Consider the following 21,340-nt stretch of genomic DNA (forward strand, 5'->3'; position numbering starts at 1 on the left):
TTCTAATAAATACATATGGTATCAGATGGGTTCAAGACTTAGCTGAAAACTAGAAAGTTATATAATGTCTAATCACTGAGTTGTACATCTGAAACTAATAAAAATAGTGTATATTAATTATAAATTTAAAAATATTTTTAAAAAATGAAAGGAAAAATTTAATATTTTCTCATATACATAATTAATGCAGTTTCTTTGAATAGTTTTAATTAAATGGAACGTTTTAGCTTAGTACTACACATGTATCATAATGATCAATCTGAGTGAAAACTGAGATTGTTTGCACCAAAATGAAGAGAATGTCATTTCAAATATGTCTATGATTTGTAAACTTTATCAGGATAAAATTGGCAGAAAACTTAAAATTTATTTGAAATCATTTAAAAATGTCACTAAAATAATTGTGTTAAAAATTCACATCCCATTCAATAAAGATATATGAACTTAATGTTTTATTTAGTTAATAAATCATAAAATGTATTAAAATTATTTAAAAATTGGTTCTTATATTTTATTAAAATTATTTAATTTATTAAAATATTTGTTCCTCTTAGTATTTTTGTGTAACTATATCATGAAATATTAGACTAAATTTAGTAGACAATGCTAATAATTCAAAGAGACAATTTTTTAAAAAGAAACTCCATAATAAAAGCCATTATTTTAGTTTGGATTAACAGAATTTCAGTTTGTTTCTTTCTTTCTTTGTTTTTAGTTAAAATAATTTGCTTTCTACAAATATGCCACTAAATCCTTAGAATACATGTGATTAATTGCTAATTTTCAAAATCTCCATAACGTAGAGAGGAGAACATAGAATTTGGGGTCAAAAGACTTGATTTCTACGTTAATCATTTTTTTTGAAAATTTATTCCCTCATATTTATGGTTTACTATGTGCCAGGCACTGTGCCAAAAACTGTATAAAGCAGTGAAGAAAATATATTATTTGCACCTCATTAGATTTTAATAGCTACTTTGTTCTTAAGTACTCTTGGCCTCATTATTATGATAATTGAGTAGTATTAAGTGGTTTTATAAATTTAAGTTATGGTTACATTTTGCTGCATCACTGTCTCCCCCTTCTTCTTCTTCTCCCCCTCCTCCTCCTCCTCCTCCTTTTTCCTCTTCTTCTTCTTCTTCTTCTTCTTCATCATCATCATCACCATCAGAACTACCTGAGAAAAAATAATCCCATGTAGAACACACTTTGGAAGTACTCAGTTAATGACTATTGAACTGCCTCAGACTTATATTTCAATAAAGATCAATACTAAAATTCTTCAATTAACTTTTCCCAAATAAAAATGTTTACCACTTTTAAAGTTTATTTCTGGTGTGAGAATATAATAACTAAAGTCAGCATATTGTGGAAAATCAATTCTGCCTATGAAAACAAATTTACATATACTCATTCCATATTTCTAGTCTCATAGAAACTATGCAGAAAGTTAAGATAGGAAATTAATTACTCAAAACACACATGTATTTAGCAACTTCTATATTTACAGGCCATGCTAGAAGCTGAACAAAGGAAGAAGACTAAAAAAGGCTATTATGCAACTTATAGTTTATATAAGAAGCATTAATTATAATAATGCCATGGCCAACATCATTAAACAGGTATGATCTATATATAAAATACTCTACAATCTGTCATTATTTATTAGGTGGTTTTAAACATCTTTCACTGCCATGAGTCACAGTTTCTCTGTAGAAGTTAAACATTTAGCAAATGAGAAAACAAAATAAATCTTTAAAACAATATATCTAACTCCTGCTGGGTAACTCGGTTGGTTATACTGCCATCCCAATATGCCAAGGCTGTGGTTTAGATATCAGTCAGGGCACATACAAAATCAACCAATGAATACCTAAGTGAGGGGAACAACAAATCAATGTTTCTGTCTGTCTCACTCTTTTCCTTCCTCTTTCTTTGTAAAATTAGTCAACCAATCAATTAAAGAAATCCTTTAAAACAATATAATCCTAATTCCTAAACCTGATTTGTGATGGCGGAGCCTAGAAGGATCTTCACTCCAGAACTATTGTGCTTTCCAATTCCTTCTTCTGGGCCAATGAGGTAAGACAGTGAAGTATTGAATGTACAGTGTGTCTGTAAAGTCATGGTGCACTTTTGACCGGTCAGAGGAAAGCAACAAAGGACAATAGAAATGTGAAATCTGCACCAAATAAAAGGAAACCTCTCCCAGTTTCATACCTATTCAGTGCAGTTCAATGTGGGCTCACGCACAGATTTTTTAGGGCTCCTTAGGTAGCTATCCTGTATAGCCTCTACAGACTCGTCACTGACTGATGGCCTACCAGAATGGGGTTTCTCCACCAAACTGCTGGTTTCCTTCAACTGCTTATCCCACCGAGTAATGTTATTCCTATGTGGTGGTGCTTCGTTATGAACGGCCCGATATTCACGTTGCACTTTGGTCACGGATTTGAATTTAGTGAGCCACAGAACACACTGAACTTTCCTCTGTACTGCCCACATCTCAACTGGCATGGCCGTGGGCTGCTCCGCTGTATACACGGTGTTACATCATCATCTGCGCATGCGCACATGCTGCCACATCATCCTACAGAAACTAGGAGGGTTTCCTTTTATTTGGTGCAGATTTCACATTTCTATCATCTTTTGTTGCTTTCCTGTGACTAGTCAAAAGTGCACCATGACTTTATGGACACACTGTAGTAAGGAAATGCTGAGATTCTCCAAGGATTTCTAGTTTCTGAGAGCCTCAGTGTGTTTGTTGACCCTAACAATTTATTCAAATTATTTTTCTCTTTATAAATATTTTCATACATATTCACAAACTTTAAAGTGATTGATTTAATTATTTTATATTAATAGTTCCTTTTAAAGTTATCAGATCTTGTCTCAATCAAACTCCATCTAGAACAGTTTCCAAAGTACTCTAAAAAACATTAATTAAAATGAAAAAGATGAAGCTGCCTAGTCAGTTTTTCAAAACATAGTGATTTTTCTACTCTTTCCCATCATACTTTCCCTGTGGGTTGAGGATTACCTGCAAAATAGCACATTGTGAACATAATTTACTTCAGACAGCTATAAGTTAAACATTTTCCAGGCGACCAGGTACTGCCAGGAGCTGTTTGTTAGGAGGTCTTAGTCATTCCAAGTACTGTCATCCATTGCACAACTACTTTTTACTTTTCCCTCATTATTGTAATAATATCAGAAATCTATTAAATTTCTGTGACATATTATTTTATATACAGATGAGTTTTACCTAGTAATGCATCTAGAATAGTATTGTCTAATGGCTGCTGTAACAAAATACCGTGAAATGGGTGGCTTATGAAAACCAGATATTTTTCACAGTCCTTGAAGATAGAAGGTGAGATCATGGTGTAGTTCTGGTGATAACCCTCTACCAAACTGAAGACTGCCAACTTCTTGTTGATTGTTCACATGGTGGAAAGCAGAGAGGATAAACAAGCTCTCTCATGACTCTTATAAGGACTTTAATAAAAGGACTTGATTCTTATTATGTCTTGTAATTCTAATTATCATTGTATTGGGAAGTAGTCTTTCAACATATGAATTTGAAGGGACACAAATATTTAGTCATAATGAGTAATGAGTCAGGATGCTAATTCTGGTTTTGCAACATTTAATTTCTTTTTTGGAAAGAACTATCTGATTATGTTGTATAATCTCTTTCAAAGAATTCCAATGCTGGGGGCTGGGCTAAGATGTACAGTGACCGCAATACCCATTAGAAATCATCTGTCTTTTTCAATACTTAATTTTTTTTACCATATAACAGTTCATTGGGATATTTGAAGTAAATATTATTCATTAGGGTAATGAGACTATAAATATAAATATATTTTTGTTTCCACACTTATACTGCCTCATTTCCGTTACCATTTAAAACTGGAAATTAGATGTCACCAACCAATCATGAAAAAGGGCACGTTTCTTTAATAAAGATAAAATGTTTAATTTTAGGAGCAAGCCTACATTCTTTAAATACTGAAAATAGACTTAGCATTTCTACTCTAGATTTTTATTGTATACCTTATTCATTTCTTTTTTTTAATTATTTTTATTTATTCAGTTTAGAGGAGAGAGGGGGGATATATATATAGATAGAAGGGGGGAGGAAGCATCAACTACCATATGTGCCTTGACTGGGCAAGCCCAGGGTTTTGAACCAGTGACCTCAGCATTTCAGGTGGATGCTTTATCCACTGCGCCACCACAGGTCAGGCTTATTCATTTCTTATGTAAAACTTTTTATTTCATCATTTCATCTCCTAGAGGTTTTTACTACTTTTTCTTTTTCTATTTCTAGATTAATGCCTTCGTTATCAGGGTTCCTACTCATAGTTTCTATTTGCTTACTCAATGGTGCATTTGTCATCATGTTCTAATAGCATTTTAACAGAATCTTGGACTTTTGCAAGAATTAGCTACATGTTTGAGCTGCTCCTTTTTACCTTTCTTGTCATTACTGTATTTCAGTGTTGCAGAAACATTGATCATTTTATTTGCCCATTTAGTTTATTTTCCTACAGTATTACTCAATTAGAGGTCTGATTTATGGGAAAGGAATTCTTTGACTTGTTACAATGTAATAGAATTCTTTGTATGAGATCGTAGGATGGGGGTACCTTTTCTAATTGAAAACATGCTATTATTAAAAAAAAATATTATATAGACTTATAGATAAAGTCTATGAGAAATAATATTAAGTGACCTAATGAAAACTACTAAAAAAAGTGGGAGAAAATCAGGAGTGAGAAATTATATTACATTGCTTATTTAATTAAGAATCAAAACATATTTAATATTTTCTCATCATTATCTGTACAGCTTAAGGGAAAGGAGATATGATGAAAAGAGTACTAATTCACCAGAGTTTGAATTATTCAAAGACATTTTCCCTATTATTATTATTATTAAGTGAGAGGAGGGGAGACAGAGACAGACTCACGCATGCACCGTGACCAGGATCCACCTAGCAACCTTGTTGGGCCTATGCTCTGCCCATCTGGGGCCCTTGCTCCATTGTAAAAGAGCCATTTTTTAGTACCTGAGGTGGAGGCTATGGAGGCATCCTCAGTGCCTGGGTCTAACTCATTGTAATAGAGCCATGGCTGCAGGAGGGGAAGAGAAGAGAGAGAGAGAGAAGTGACAGAGGGAAGGGTGGAGAAGCACATGGGCCCTTCTCCTGTGTGCCCTGACCAGGAATCAAACCTGGAACATCCACATGCAGGGCTGATGTTCTACCATTGAACCAACCATCCAGGGCCCAAAGACGTTTTCACATGAAGATTTTTTTTCCCCAAAGTGAGAAACAGGGGGGAAGCAGACAGACAGACTCTGGCATGCACCCAACTGGGATTCTCCTGGCATACCCACTTGGGGGTTATGCTCGGCCCCTCTGGGGCATTGCTCTGCTGCAATTGGAGCCATTCTAGCGCCTGAGGTGGAGGCCATGAAGCTATCCTTAGCACCTAGGCCAACTTTGCTCCAATGGACCCTTGGCTGTGGGAGGGGAAGAGAGAGATAGAAAAGAGAGGGGGAAGGGTGGCGAAACAGATGAGCACGTCTCCTGTGTGTCCTGGCCGGGAATCAAACCTGGGACTTTAACATGCCAGGCCAACGTTCTACCACTGAGCCAACTGGCTAGAGCATGAAGATTTTTTTGAGAGCTTTTTCCCAATGTTTGTTTTTATTTGAAAGTAAAAATGGAGTTATCACACAATCCTCCACAGCACACAAATTCCATAGACATATCTGATCTAAACTTAGTTATTTCAAAGTATCATGATGAATTTTAATTATTTTGTGAATTAACATAAGAAGAAGTATATACATCATATTACCAGCTTTATATTAAAAAATATTGCTGGTGAAGTTCTTATTTGTTTAAAAGAGTACTGCCCAGTAAGACTGTCTACATTGATGAAAAGATTGTTATTCTGTGATGTCCATTTAGTAGCCAGCGGCCTCATGTGGCTGTTGAGAATGTGAAATTTGGCTAGAGCAATGTAGGAAATAATTTTTTTTTTATTTTACTCTAGCGTAAGTAATTTTAATTAAAATATAACTTTATGTATGTCTGGTGGATAATATATATATTGTGCAGTGCAATTAGAAAAGGCTCTTTTTTTCTCTTCTAATAAGGACAGACAAAAATAATAGCAAGAAAGATGAAGAGAAATTTATAATTTACTTAATTATACTAATTATACATATATGGTATATCTACAATAAAGTTAGCTAGAGAAGAAAATGCTATTAAGAAAATCATAATAGAGAATAGGTTTACAGTGTTCACTGAAAAAAACAACAACATATAGTTCAGTCCCATGTTGTTCGAAGGTCAACTGTAGTTATGTAGCTATTGATGATCTTATCAAATAATTTGTTGTAGTTTTCATAATCATTCATGTTAATTTTATAGAAGAAAATAATTTTTAATGAGAAAAATATCTAAGTTTGAATTTTGTTCATGAAAGAAAGTACTGAATGGCTCTGTGTGCAGGTGTGTGTCAAAGAGATGGTTCGAATTGATGTTTAGGGTACAGCTTATGAGATGAAGTGAGTACAATATCTTACTGCTATGAATTTTAAAGCAGTATATATGAATTTTAACTTGATGAGATAATTTTGAAACTTAATATGGAGCTTGGAAGTTGTTTGAGGGGAAAGAATGCGTACTTTCTATAATCAGAAACCAATTTACACAAATGCCAAGAAACAGTTAGAGCATATTCATGTTGTTCTATTTTTTAAAAATAAAATTAACTGCTTTGAATGATGGAGTTAACATTTTAATGTGCTTTAGAAGATCCTAAGAAGAAATTTTTCTTTATCTTTCAGCATGTTTTCTTCAGCAGTAAATGACCATTTCAGGAAAAATAAGATGAGGAATTATAAGGCTATATTTGCAGTGATTTGGTGTCATGGATCAGTAAATACACAGATAAAAGAGTGATTATTATTCATGGCTCCCTCTTCAATATACGCTTGCATTTATATGGGCCTAATTAAGTATTAGATATTAGTCCAAACACACACATGAAATCTTCAAAGATATAGAATTGGTTGTACTTATGAACAAACTATTTGTTCCTATAACATAAAAATTTTAATTTTAAAAAGATAATAGGACTTGAACAACACATTTAGTTTTTCATCCTAATTGTTTATTGATTCAAATTCAAAAGGTTAGAACTTGCTCAGTTCTGAGGAGATTCACTGTACAGCATATATAGAAAAAGAATAAAAATAATATTTTCATCAGATCTGCATTATATAACTAACATTAAATGGCAAATCCACTTTATTTGACATATTCATATAATATTGTCTAACCTTTTAAATATTTGACATGTAATGAAAATGTTTAGATATTTTAAAAGGGAAACAAAATTTAATGTGCTGTGAGGGAAATAAAGACTTTCCTTTAAATTTTAAAGACAGCAATAAATTTGTGGAATAATTCTCCTTTTTACTTCTAGTGGTTAGAATGCCCATAGGTAAATACATTTACTAACCTAAACCTGCTTTTTACCATTAATGGCAAAGATTTTCTAAACTTTCTTTTCTTTGAAATAATTTATTCTAATACTACAGGGAAGAAGAGTGTGAGGTATTTCTTCCTCAATAAAAGAACCTAAGCAGTTTGAACCTTTCTTTGATTCTGTAGAATCAATACGCAATTGCAATTAAGGAAGAAATATTTTCCCTAAAATATTCCTGCCTTCTTGCAACAGGATCAAGGAATCATATATATCATCTCCTTATTCCTTTACTAGGTTACCTTTAAAAAAAAACTGATTATAGTAGTTCTAGAACCTGTGATTCCCTTAAGATGCTCCAGCATTTCCCTATATTGTCCAAATTCATCATGTTCATTTTCTTTTAAAAACAATCTTTGAAATCTACACAGAGTTGAACAAGAAGCCTGCCTTAAAAATAAATACTTTCTGTACATTCTTTGAATCTTCTAGTTCCTATTTGGGTGTCTTGGGTAAGTCACCCAATCACAGTGAGTTAATTGATGAGATAATATAAAGATTATGTAAAATAATGTTCATGAAAGTACATTTAAAGTGGTAAGACTACTGGAGTCTTAGTATATATTTTTAAAATTCTTATTTCTCTTGAACGTTTGGAACAAGTACTTGAGATCTCCATAACATTTTATAAACATATTATGAAAACATTTATTCTGATTGTTTTTTACTTTCCAATAATTAATTCTAAAGAATGAAATAATATTTTGAATTAATTTGATATTACTGCATCATATATTTAGGTAGCAAAGAATATTACTGTTTCTAGGAAAACCACTTGCAATATTAAATTTAACCATATTAAGTTATTGATATTTGACCAATTTTATCTGAAAATAGTAATTTCATATGTTTCAACCTCAGCTAGTATTGGACTAAATGATTTCAGTCTTTGGAAAAGCTGTAGAATTATTATTTTTTTTCGAAGTTAGAAGCAGAGAAGCGGTCAGACAGACTCCTGCATGGGCCTGACCAGGATCCACCCAGCATGCCCACCAGGGGGTGATACTCTGCCCATCTAGGGCATTGCTCTGTTGCGGCCGGAGCCATTCTAGCGCCTGAAGCAGAGGCCGTGGAGTCATCCTCAGTGCCTGGGCCAACTTTGCTCCAATGGAGCCTTGGCTGAAGGAGGGGAAGAGAGAGATAGAGAGAAAGGAGAGGGGGAAGAGGGTAAAGAAGATGGTCGCTTCTCCTGTGTGCCCTGACGAGAAATCGAACCAGGGACTTTCACACACCCAGCCAAACAAAACTCTACCACTGAGCCAAATGACCAGGGCCTAGAATTCTTTATGACAATCTTTCCCCTATTGAAATGTCCTACACTTAAAAAGATTACTAGTTGGTTTTTATGGTAACATTTTAGTCAACTCTGTGAGATTCCCAGAAAATTTAACAAAGTATCTAATTTATTTAGATAAAAACAAAACAAACAAACAAGAAAACCCCTAAAACTTCAAAGAGACAAAAACTGTACATTCCCTTTAAAATAAGTTTAGTGACTTCCATAAACCTTTATAATTAAATTTACTGTAAATTATAAAGATATTTTGAGTATTCAACAATAAAAGAAACAAAATCTGAAAAGCTCTGAAGAACTGAAAGATCCTTTTAATATTTAATGCATTTTTTATTCTAGAATATTTTGTACATGTGCAAAGTTTCTATTAAATTAAAAATAAAATTGTTTTTATTTTTAATTAAAATTTCAATTTTTCTTTAAAATATTTTTAAAATTTATTTAGTTTTAGCGAAGAAGGGAGGACGAGAGAGAGGCAGGAACATTCATCTGTTCCTCTTTGTTCGCTGACCGGGGATTGAACCAGCAACCTCTGTGCTTTGGAGTGACTCTCTAACCAAGGCTTAATTTTTCTTATATATAGAAGAGTACATGTATAATTGGCAGACCAGTTTGTATTTTGAATTTAAAAATTTAATTTTTCTGTCTTATTTTTATTTATCTATTTATTTTTAGGTGAGAAGAGATGAGATAGGTGAATTCCCACATGTACTGTGACCAGGATCCAGCCAGCAACCCTGTCTGGGGCTGATGCTTGAGTATTGACCTAGTTTTAGCATCTGAGGCTGATACTTGTACCAACTGATCTATCCTCAGTGCTCAGGGCCTTGCTCAAACCAAATGAGCCACTAGCTGCTAGAGGGGAAGAGGGAGAGAAGGGGGAGAAAAAAGGGGGAGAGAGAAGGGAAAGAATGAGATGGTCGCTTGTCCTCTGTGCCCTGACTGGAACTCAAACCTGGGACATCGAGGTTTGGATGGGTTGAGCTGGGTCAACACTCTACCAATTGAGACACCATCCAGGGCTTAGTTTTCTTATATATAAGATTATATATATAAATTGGCAGGTTAGTTTTACATTTTATGAACCATTTTAATTTCAGTAATACAAACCTAATTTGTTAAGCTCTGTAAAAAATAATTTCTGAAAAAACTATAAATCTAACATAAGTTAGACAGTTTCTAAAGAAGTGCTATTAGTGTTCTTCAGCAGAAGTTCACCTCCTCTATATCTTAACATTGGAGAACCTGACACATTGTGGAGTATTCTGCCATACAAGCAAATGATGTCTCCTTTTCATTTATTTCATAAAGAAAGTCACATCTGAGTATTGGCACATCCATATAACCATTAGACAGGGTGATAGGTTGGATAGATAGGTATGAGTGTATTTAACTTCATTCTCCTAACTGCAGTCCAAGAGCTTTCCTGAACTAGTTTTTAAAATATGGTAACTTCAAATTCATATAATGGAAGCTGTACTCAAATGAATCACCTCTTTTTGGAGAGTCACGTAGTAGGATTGAACAGGGTGTGGAAGTACATGGTAGCACCCTGCTCGAGTTATTTGTCAGTTTTACATCAGGAAATATTTATGTCTCAGTAAGCAATAAACCATTAAAAATAAGTGACATGAGCACACACAGTGTAGACTCTGCTTGTCACAATTTTTACGTCAGTGTTGAATGCAGTGGTCCTGTGCTAAGTCCAGCCATTAAAATTAATATATAAATATTCACTCTCTAATTAGATGTAGGGAAAACTGGAAGTTACAAAATTAAAGCAAAATCCTCATAATAGCCTGATTAGGTGGTGGTGCAGTGATAGAGCATCAGACTGGGACTCAGAGGACCCAGGTTTGAAACCCAAAGTCGCCAGCTTGAGCGCGGGCTCATCTGGTTTTAGCAGGGCTCACCAGCTTGAGCCCAATGTCTCTGGCTTGAGCAAGGGGTCACTCGGTCTGCTGTAGCCCCCTCCCCCCTGGTCAAGGCACATATGAGAAAAAATCAATGAACAACTAAGGTGCTGCAACAAAAAGAATTGATGCTTCTTATCTCTCTCCCTTCCTGTCTGTCTGTCCCTATCTGTCCCTCTCTCTGTCTCATTCTGTCCTTGTCACAAAAAAAAAAAAAAAAAAAAAACAAGAAAAAACTCATAATAGTTCCTCATTAAAAGAAAGTTAGAATGTATACAATATAGTTTATTTGGACTATTTAAGTTATGTTTTTATATATTGGCTCATAACTATTAAATTTCATCAGATTCATTGAACAGCTAAAACACAGTAAGAATCAGCCATATAATTAGGCTGCCTGCCTTTCTTTCCTCCCTTCCTTTCTCCATCAATAAGATGGAACGTTTCAAATGGAATGCCACAAACTTTGTAACAAAACTGGCACTTGTGTGAAGCAGAAACACAAGTGGTCTCCAATTTATGGAAGTACTATTCCAAGAGTTCTTTGAATAAATAATTAGAAACCCTTATCACAGTTTCCCATGGAAACAACACTCTAAGGTGAGGTAAACTTGCCAAAGCACTTGACAAACCACTCATTAATTCTATAATATACTTGAGTCATGGTATTGTACCAAAAATACAGTGAGACATTGCCCATAATGTTTTTATAGTTCCAGCTGTGGTGTCAGGAACATCTCTTCTGTGGCAAGCCGATTCAGAGATGCCACTCTTTTCACTCTCCTACAGTAAAAGGGGGCGGGGGGGGGGGGACTAGCTACTTTATTTGTCTCTCTTATGCCTCAGGGTCAGGGTGGGTGGAATGTCATTTAAGTGGATTTAAATTAAATTTCTGAGGCCACCTCTTGAAAAGCATTTTGAAACTAGCCAGATTCCTTCCTAGCCTCTTTTCCCCCCTTATATCTCTATAGTGGAGACTTCTTTCCTTATGTCTCTTATGCTTCGTTTTCTGTTGACCCTCCGCTGGGTACCAGCTGCCATCTCCCTCCAGCTAACTGTGGTGCCAATACAGTCTCAATGACTTCCTCCATTTCCTAGTCCTTCAAACCTTCCCAGACTATTGAGATCTTCTAAAGGCTTTCACTGCTAACACCAAAGGATAGTAAAATAAAACAAACCTCCATCCTGTGCCGCCATGGGAACCACACTCTGCTATTCTGGCATTTAATCTCTGAAATGAGGGATCATGTCTTGAAAAGTAATGTGAGAGACTAGAAAGGTGCGCATAGAAGCTAGCAATCCCAATGTATATAAGAAAGATGAAGGAAATAGAATCCTATTCTGCATTTCTTCTTCTGTTAGGAAGAAGGACACGGAATCTTACTCTGCCTTCCTCCTCTGATGGCTGGGACCACCACCAGTTTTGCTACTATATGCCATAGCTTGGAGGGCATGGGTCTGGGGAGGGACACCATCATCTGCAATGGCATTTCGCATGGAGGAGAGGGGAGCCAAAGGAAATGAAGGGAGTCAGTCACAGTCAACTAGCAGAAAAAGGAGAAAACCAAAGAAGAGAAAGAAAAGGCCATGTGGTGACAAATGCCTATTGACCATTTTGTAAATATAAAATATAGCACATAAATTGAATACTGATTGTGCATTTGGATGAACCTTTTCATATTGCTAAACTTAACCACTGATTATACAAAAAAGGAGCTATTTGTCATATTTTATTTCAATTTCAATTTATCCTCTGGTCATTATTGCATTTCAGATTTTCTTTATATTGAAACAAGCACACTTATTTTCTTACTCATTTTTTTCTATATATGTAATTAAGATTATATGTAAAGAACACTGACATGATGATGAACTGTCCTTGGATTCTTAGGGAGGGGCCAAAGGAAAAATTTTTGTGGAGATGCACTTTTATAAGTAATTTAAAAGTACACAATTTAACAGTATGCATCTTCCCTTCACAGCATACCACCATCATTCATAACATGATTGATACTGTGGTGCCTAATTCCATCTTTGTGAAGGAAACATATCTTATCTGAAAAATAAAATTTAAGGTGCCTTTTTCCTGATTTTATAGTCATCATTTTTACAAACAAAAGAAAAAAAAAGAATGTGATCTTTTTAGGTGGCATGGTCATTATAATAAAGTTGATTATTAAAAGACTCACTTCGGGTGCACAACAGGATTAGGTGTGCAGAATTATGAAGCCAGGTTTTTCTGCAAACCAAGAACTTTTCCTTAAGTTGACAATGTCAGCAGGTAAGGCTGGATGGACTGCTTTCTACGTTACACTAAAGCAAAATATACTGCTTTATCTTTACATTGGGGCATACCAATATCAACACCTCTGTGTGTTGCTGTTAAAAACCAAAATAATATTTGATTGCATAGGGATCTATAGGGAAAGCAAAAGTTGAAATGATCAGAAACACTGTTCTTTTAAACTTAGTATTTGTTTAGTCCATACACCAAGTAGAAAGGAAAGAGGAAAGAGAAAAGGAAAATACCTGGAGAATGACTATAAACACTAGTGCTACTATCTTTTATAGCTACATCCAAATTCTGAAATAATATGGGATTGTCTTTAGGTTAACAGATTTTAAATTAACTAAAATCAACAAATGGATACCAAAGGAATAAAATAGAATGAAAAGGTAAAGAGATGTTTTTTATCCTATGACTGACTCTGAAAATACGTATTTGGAAGCTCATGGCAAGCCTGTTCTCAGCCAGTTTTCTTCTTATTATTATTCATTTTTTTAATAGGAGTTAATATATTACCCTTCCTTTTTCTCTAGTACTTTGATTTGCTTTTAAATCCATTTCTTCTGAGATAGACCATTTTTCTGAACTTGATCAAGTCAGGATTTATTTCCACATTGGGAAAGATTTAGATTTATATAAGAAGAGTCCCATTAATCAACCTCATTCTCCTTATAAAATCTCAGAGAAATGCTGGAGGTGGGGTGGGATCATTGACACCAGTTGTGGCCATGTGCCTTAGTTAACAGTGAAATGACAATTTCCTTTTGGGGGAGCAAATCAATGACCTTGATTTTATTTGTATATTTTTCCCTAATATCCTACTTCGCACACTATTTAAATCAGTAGTAAGCCCGGGCCTGTTTCATTTTGTTGGTTTGTTTTTAATATTCCTTTTTCTAGTAGTAGACTTTACTAAAACCTATTTGTGGGATTGTACTACTCATAACCATATTTGTCAGTTTTTTGCTTATGGAAATTAAACAGTGCTATACTATTGGTCACTTTCCTGCCACTTTTACTCTCTTTTAAACTCCCTGGTTTTATTATTAGTCTATACATTAAATAATCATATTAAAAATAATCATCTTAAATGCAGAATAGAATTTCAAAAAACAGTATGAAACCAAAATGTGTCTTAAGTATTGAAAGAATCTAGATCTTTGTATGATTTTCCATATAAAGCAATAAAACAAAACTTTAATATTTGTGTCTATGTCATGTCTGAGTTGACATTGAAAAGTAACAAATTCAATCTAATTCCTTATTTAATAGATTGAAAACCAAACTCACAAAGTAAATAATTATTATGTACCAAACATTTCAGTCATTTCAAAAATTTCTTTTAGATCAACTCTAGCAAACCAAGTATTTTACATAGATGCTATTGCCCACATTTATCTACTAGCTACTTTTTATTATATATTGATATTAAGACCATATGCATAAATGTACCTGTGTTTATATTTTAGTTTTCAGCTAATACAGTTTTTTTAAAATTGTTTATTTTTAATTCATTATAACGTTAACCATTAAAAACTTATATGTTGAACCTTATGAAATAATGCATTTATAATTGTATTTTTTTATTTTCACACCTGCTGTTATTTTATTCTTTATAAACACTTTTGATTAAATTACCACAGAAAAAAGAAAAACTAATTAAATGAAATTTAAAAGTGAGACTAGAAATTTCAACGTAGATATTCTTCATTACTGGAAGAATTTTGTTAGTACTGAAACCTTGCTCTTACTCTAGTTTCATAAAACAGCTTACCCTTACATTTTTCTACCTGGATGCCAAGTCCTGTGTCTCAAATAGTTTTGAATTGTAATAGCAGTTTAAATCTTATTCACTTATATTGGTTATATGTAAGAAATACATATGAATCTGATTATATATAGCCATGTTTATATATACACACGAAAATGTACTTAAATAAGTATAATATGTAAATATTATATAAAGGTATGGAAATATAAAGGAAAGTTTACCAAATATTGTTATTACCTTAACTATTCATAATCACACCTAGAAGTACAAAGTAAGTAAGTCTTGATAAACTTTGCCTAATGGACATTCCCAAATGGACTTCTTTTGCAACAATTACTTTTCTTACTTAATATTTTAAAAGTTAGTATTTTAATAATTACAAGAAACTATCACTTTCAATAAAATATGAACACTCTAAATAAGTCAAGAAATTTCAGAGTTTAGTTGTGTATTTCTGTTGTGTTTCTCTAGGAAAAGAAATCGAGGTATTAGAAATACGTAAAGACCATGATAGAAAGTGGATTACATATTTGGTAGAACTGGAGTATCTCTAAGTGAGCCTTCATGGTTATTTTTCTTTCATCCAAGTCCAAATGAGAATTTAGAAATAGAATCTTTAATAATGGTACATAAAAAAATAAAAGCTTTAAAAAATATTGCTGAGAAAATCCATGCCAGCAACATATAGGAGTGTTTGCCTTATACAGGGCAGTAGAGGAATTTAAAACTCTTTGCTCAGGACACAGCAGTCTTACTGAAACTTAGTCTCATATTTTTTAAATGCTGCCCATGGGTGGGAACCTGCTTCCCATGATTTTGTTTTCCCCCCTTGAATGATAGCGATGGAGCACTGCATGATGTGTTTGGTGCCTTGCATGCGGAAGACATGCAAAGGCCAGGTCCAGTCTGCATGCTGCTTAATGAATGTTTCTCCTTTTCTCTCCTTCCTTGTCATGTGCTTTCAGAAGACAACAATGTGGAAGGTGGGTGCTTTTTTACTTGTTTTTTTTTTTTTCCAATTCTCATTTTCCTTTTATTTCTTAGCATTAACAGAGTACATCTCGAACTTTGATGGTAAGTTGAACTTCTTTCTGAGCATTTGTTGATTTCTGGATTACGTTTCACTTTTCATATAGAACACACATACTCCCTACTCCAGCAACCCCAAATATATAAAACTCCTTCCACCTTGATTCTAATCCTTCATGGGTTTTAGCATCCTGTATGAACCTTAGAATATTTACTGCAGTGTTCTATATGGAAAAAATAATGCAATCCTGTTTCTTTTATTTTAAGAAAGTATTTTTTTTCTGCAGTTTAAGAACATAGTGCATGATCTTTTCTCCATTATTTTTTCTTGATCAAAATGACTTCTTTTCTTTTGGGATTGTTTAGTAATACATCATTTCAAGCCCAATGGTTTATTCTGAAATGGTTTGATTTGTAACAACAAAGAATAAAGTACTGACTATAAGTAAGGGACATACAGTTAGATTAAAAAATAAGCCATTGGCCAGTGGAGAGCAAAGCATGCAGTCCTACACCATGATTAATGGTAAGTATATTTGTAATACTCTGTGTCTGTTAATAAAATTACAGTATTTATTCAAGCTTGTCAAAAATTATCTCTTAAGGAATTTGAGAAAGATATACTTTTTTTTTCTATAGACTCCAACAAACCAAATATTTTCAACATTCTATTTTTAAGGAACTTTAATGCACTAGTTGATGTGCTGTCAAACAAATCTCTTTGTGATAAAAATGCAAAAAGAACTAGGTAGAACAAAGAATCGTGGGAGGGAAGATAATATTCTATCAAATTATATGATTATAGCATTAGTTTTATATATAGTTTTGCATTAACAATTTACCAATATCTATATGTCAGAAGCAAGCATTTAGCATTTTGCTGCAATATTTTGAAATAAAAAAGACAGATTTTTTAGAAAAAAACTCATCAAAGTTTATAGATAGTCAGTAAAGTTACTAAGATTTGATGTTTCAAAGAACAATTCATGGTAATATCAAGTTGATTAGTAGCAAGTTTTAGCATATTGTTTGTGAATCATTCGTTTACCTTAGAGTTGCTTAGTTGCTAAACAGAAATCATCAATCATTATTTTTCCAAGTGCTGGCTCTGTATAAGGCTCCTATTTTTCTATACTATAATTTTAATAACATGTGAGTATGCACTTCATAAAGATGATATTACCCTGTAGGTCTGGTGTCTTTCAAAATCAGTCTCATTTATATTGTGCATGTTAATTAAGATGGAAAGATTTTTAAAGTATCTTCAACTTCTTTTGCATTTCTTTAATCATCCTGTTAAGTTTCATGTTTTTGTTCTTTCCTCTTTAAATCCAGTTGCATTCCAATGGGCTTTATAACCAGCCTAATAAGCATGAATGCCTCTCTCCTTACACAAATCATCCATGAAATTTTTTGACAAGATTTTCAGTGTTGGCCCATAAACTATTGTAATAAAATATATTCAATCCCGATTTTAACATCCCTATCTATAACTTAACTTGGATAGTGTAGTCAAGTTCCATTAGATGTAGGAAATCTAGCATGAGAAGGGTGAATGTTTATGAAACACTTTAATTTCCATTCTTATTAAAGTGTTATTAAAAACAATTAGAGATATCTTATATATTTTGTAAAAGTTAGATCTGTTACAGGGATAGTTCCCTGATTTAGTCTATAAAATCTTATAAATTGTTATTAGGAAATATGTATAGTAGTTTTTATAAGTGAAATTACATGAAAAATGGTATCACTTGGACAGGTAAGACACTATCCCTAGGCATATAAAATATCATTACTGACCAAAAGATCATAAACTTTCTAATCTGCTTGTGTGATTCTTTGGTTAATGTCACTTCAATAAGACAAAAAGAGTCTGAATTACAGAAAACTTAAACTAGTACGTTTAATAATTAATTTCTATATTGTGATTATAGAATGATCTTTAATTGTATCTGCCCCAAGGGATGTTTAAATACCCATAACATTTTAACAGATTTTACCCATAAAAATAATACCAGTTATTTTAATATATGATATTAATTCATTCATGTTACGTATTTCAAAGAAAGTCTCAAATATATTTGAAATGACACTGGGCAATGAAATATAAATTTATTAAAATTGTATGTACACTATAGTGCTCTACATTTTCCCATATTTTTGAAATATACATGGATTGAGGAGTAGCTTTATTTCTGAATTCAGAATAAAAACTAGGAATTATGCCTTTCAGTTAAAAGTATCTACCTGGAGAATAAAAGATCTTTTTAAGAACTTTTGTAGTGTTCTTTAGAAAAGGAATCTTTAATATGAAGTTAATTGTCAAGTAAAAGATAATAAAAAGCTTAAATAAACAAAGGGATTTCAATATTATTTCAGAAAACTTCCTTGATGAATTGTTTCATATATTTCTATGTGTTATATATACTCATATTGACTCATAGTTTAGTATTTAAATTATGTTTAAGTACAATGATAAATAGTTTTGTCTCCATGGAAAATTACTAGAGCCTATTTAAAGCTGATCCATTGTTTCTTGAAAACATTGTTCTATAGTAAATTCTAACTTTACTGACTGCATGTCTAATAATCTTTATTTGTAATTGAACAAGCTTAGTCAATTGCTCCATGTGTCAGAGAAGGAGACATTTCTGCATTATCATTTCAGTGTGGCTAGGATGTTTTTTCATTTAATTATGAAACTTCTCATTTTTTGATGAGGGGAAAAAGATCAGACCCAGCCCATATTTCAGGCATTCCTTTGGGTTTTTACAAATATAATTTTGTCACTGAAGGATGTCACTGAAGAATGACTGGCCCTGTGGGGGCAGTGTCCAAAACAGTCTCATCAAATGGCATGAAGGGCAGATACAATATTAAGGGATTGGTTGGATTTTAAGTCATGTCTTATGCTCTTTATTTTTCCAACTGATACAGAGAAGAAATACACAGTGCAGCATATGCCAGTGTTTAAACTATAGTTCTATAACTCTTTGCCCCAAAGCATTCCAACCAAGGGTTCAAAGAATGCTTTTTGATTTGCTTCTGTGATACAGACATGTCTGATAGGAAACAAGATGTCTGTCACTGAACATTTTTGTCACCGTGACAACCCTGCCTTCCCATGCTCCCTTGTTGATTGCTGACTGTGCTCTTGTTTCCCTTCAAGGTCTGGCGCACCTGATGATGGGCGACCAAGGTATGGGCTCTGTTCCTTTTCCACTCTGCTTTCAGTGTTTTCTCGTTTCATAGCTGCTTTCAAACCATCACTGCAAAGGATGGGAAAATGCTTGCAAATTATCTGGCTGCAAATTAAATACATAACTTGCATTCACATTTTTCTCATGTGTTTTTCTTCCCTTTATTTATTGGTTTGATTTTTGGTTTACCCTTTTGACTTTTGTTTTAGTTCATTCTTTGCACTATAATATTGGAAAATAAATGAGACATGAAGGCTTGTGATTGAAAGTTCTTATACATTTATCAGCATATGCAGTTCAGGGTATTTATAGTCAAGAAAAACCAAGAACCATCAAAAATTAACATCTGAAAGAGGATATTCAGTTTAACCTAGTGTACCAAAGAGATGCCATTTTTCATCCATGCATGGCAGTTTGGGAACACGCAGACATCTTTGGTTTTGGCTTTTAGAATGCTGAGTATAGTGTTTCCCAGAATTGATACTTCTTTTACCTATAGTCATTGTGCATCTCCTTTTTGTGTAATATTTTAAAGTAAGCATGGGCTTTCCAATTTCCTTGCATGTATTGCCTTAAAATAAAAGGCAAATATCTCAATATGTATTGACTTTATTCAGTTTTCTCAAACCCTTATTTGTTCTTACTCGTCTTGCTTAATTTGCAAAGAGTAGTACATTTGCATATATTCATAATTCTTATTGTTGTTTCTCTCTTCTTTATTCTCTTTGTATGGAAACCCTTTCTTCATGGAACCATTTCATCAAATCAATAGGTAAAAGTAAAGGTATTACACTATTTTATTTCTACTTAATATCATCTATATAAATTACAATTTAAGTTATGCTAATGTACTCACACCATTTGTCATTAGTAATGGGCACTGGGAGGTAGGTATGAGTGTTAATGAATATTTTATAATTTAAGGTAAGAAAAAAATTCATCAAAATGTTTCACTCCTTTCTTTCTTGCTCTTTATAGTGATTTTTTCATGTCAGCTGCTTATATAATTAGTATATTTAAAAATAGATGCAGGTTTTGGGGTTAATTTTTGCAGTATCATTGAATGGTAGTTAAGAGATGACCATAGTCACCATAAATATATCATCCTCAAACATTTAAATCTGGAGCCCACCTGCCCCAGCCATTCTGCTTTGGGATGTAAGTCTAAGCATGTGCAGCATTGAAATGGTACTGCTCATCACCATGCTGTCTGCTAAATGTCATATATGCACATTAACTTCATGATAACCTGGAAAAGGCAGTATTTCGAGAGAGAAACAAAGGAGCAAGAGAAGCCAGTTCTTTCTTTTGTGCATACTAACTCTGTTTTAAGAACGTTATCAACCAGGTATACATCCATGCATCACTTGGTAAGTCAGGCATGTGTGCTCTTTGACAGCGTTGGTGCCAAATTTGAAAGCATGTATAATTCACCATCTATAGCCATCTTCATTGTGTTTAGTGCTTTCATTAAAAGGAGGTATATGATAGGCAACTGTGGAAATTATGTATCATAACCTTTAAATTAAACATTTTAAGACTTACAGATAGCAGACTGACAGCTATCTGGGGGCAGGTGGTTGGAGGGCTAGGTGGATGAGCGGAGGGATTGAGGAAAAAAGAAATAAAAGTCATTGTCATGGTCAACAGAGTGGTGATTGCTGGAAAGAGAGAGGTTTGGAGAAGGTAGAGGAGGTAGGTATAGGAGGGATAAATGGTGATGGAAGGTGACTTGACTTGGGGTGGTGAACACATAATACAGTGTACAGATGATGTGTTGTGGACATGCGCACCTGAAACCTGTATAATTTTGCTGACCAATGTCACCCCAATAAATTCAATAGAAAGGAAAAAAATTAAACTATTTATTAGTGAATATGCCCTTGGTTTCTTGTTCTTTTTGTTTTTGTATTTTTTTAGTTACTTATAAACACAGGAATGTGACTTACCTTGAATTCTCTGAATCTTTCTTATGCTCTGAATCTTAATCCAGTGACTTGGGACGAAACTCACAGTTCTGCAGCTTCATGTTTGTGTCATCTCTCAGGGAACCTTTTCTGCTTAACAAAACACCTGCACATGAGCTGGCCACTAAGTAGGAAATGGTATCAAAGTTTTAAATGTGTAAAGTGGAGCTTTAAGAACAAATGTTGTTTGAATTCTTTAAGTTAAAAAAAAGAATAAATGCTATTGCAGTTTGTGTTTTGGTCAATCATTTTCAATAATGTAATTTAATCTTATTTGAAGACTTTCAGCAATTATACAAATGACA

At 33.5% G+C, this 21,340-nt stretch overlaps 1 protein-coding gene across 18 annotated transcripts in view; it reads left to right on the plus strand.

The window, feature by feature from the left end:
• NRXN1 (neurexin 1) overlaps window positions 1-21,340 on the plus strand; it is a 1,251,736-nt gene that overhangs the window by 96,814 nt on the left and 1,133,582 nt on the right. For 10 of the 18 annotated variants that reach the window (XM_066378279.1, XM_066378280.1, XM_066378291.1 and 7 more), the window contains exons 2-3: window positions 15,805-15,822; window positions 19,038-19,067. The exons of 5 other annotated variants lie outside the window; for them this stretch is intronic. In XM_066378279.1, coding sequence (XP_066234376.1) covers window positions 15,805-15,822; window positions 19,038-19,067 — 48 coding nt within the window. The remainder of the gene's footprint in view (window positions 1-15,804; window positions 15,823-19,037; window positions 19,068-21,340) is intronic. 3 more of the 18 variants (XM_066378281.1, XM_066378295.1, XM_066378285.1) reach the window with 2 other exon arrangements.

The sequence above is a fragment of the Saccopteryx leptura genome, chromosome 3 (assembly GCF_036850995.1).
Source record: "Saccopteryx leptura isolate mSacLep1 chromosome 3, mSacLep1_pri_phased_curated, whole genome shotgun sequence".
In the NCBI taxonomy this organism is placed as follows: Eukaryota; Metazoa; Chordata; class Mammalia; order Chiroptera; family Emballonuridae; genus Saccopteryx; species Saccopteryx leptura.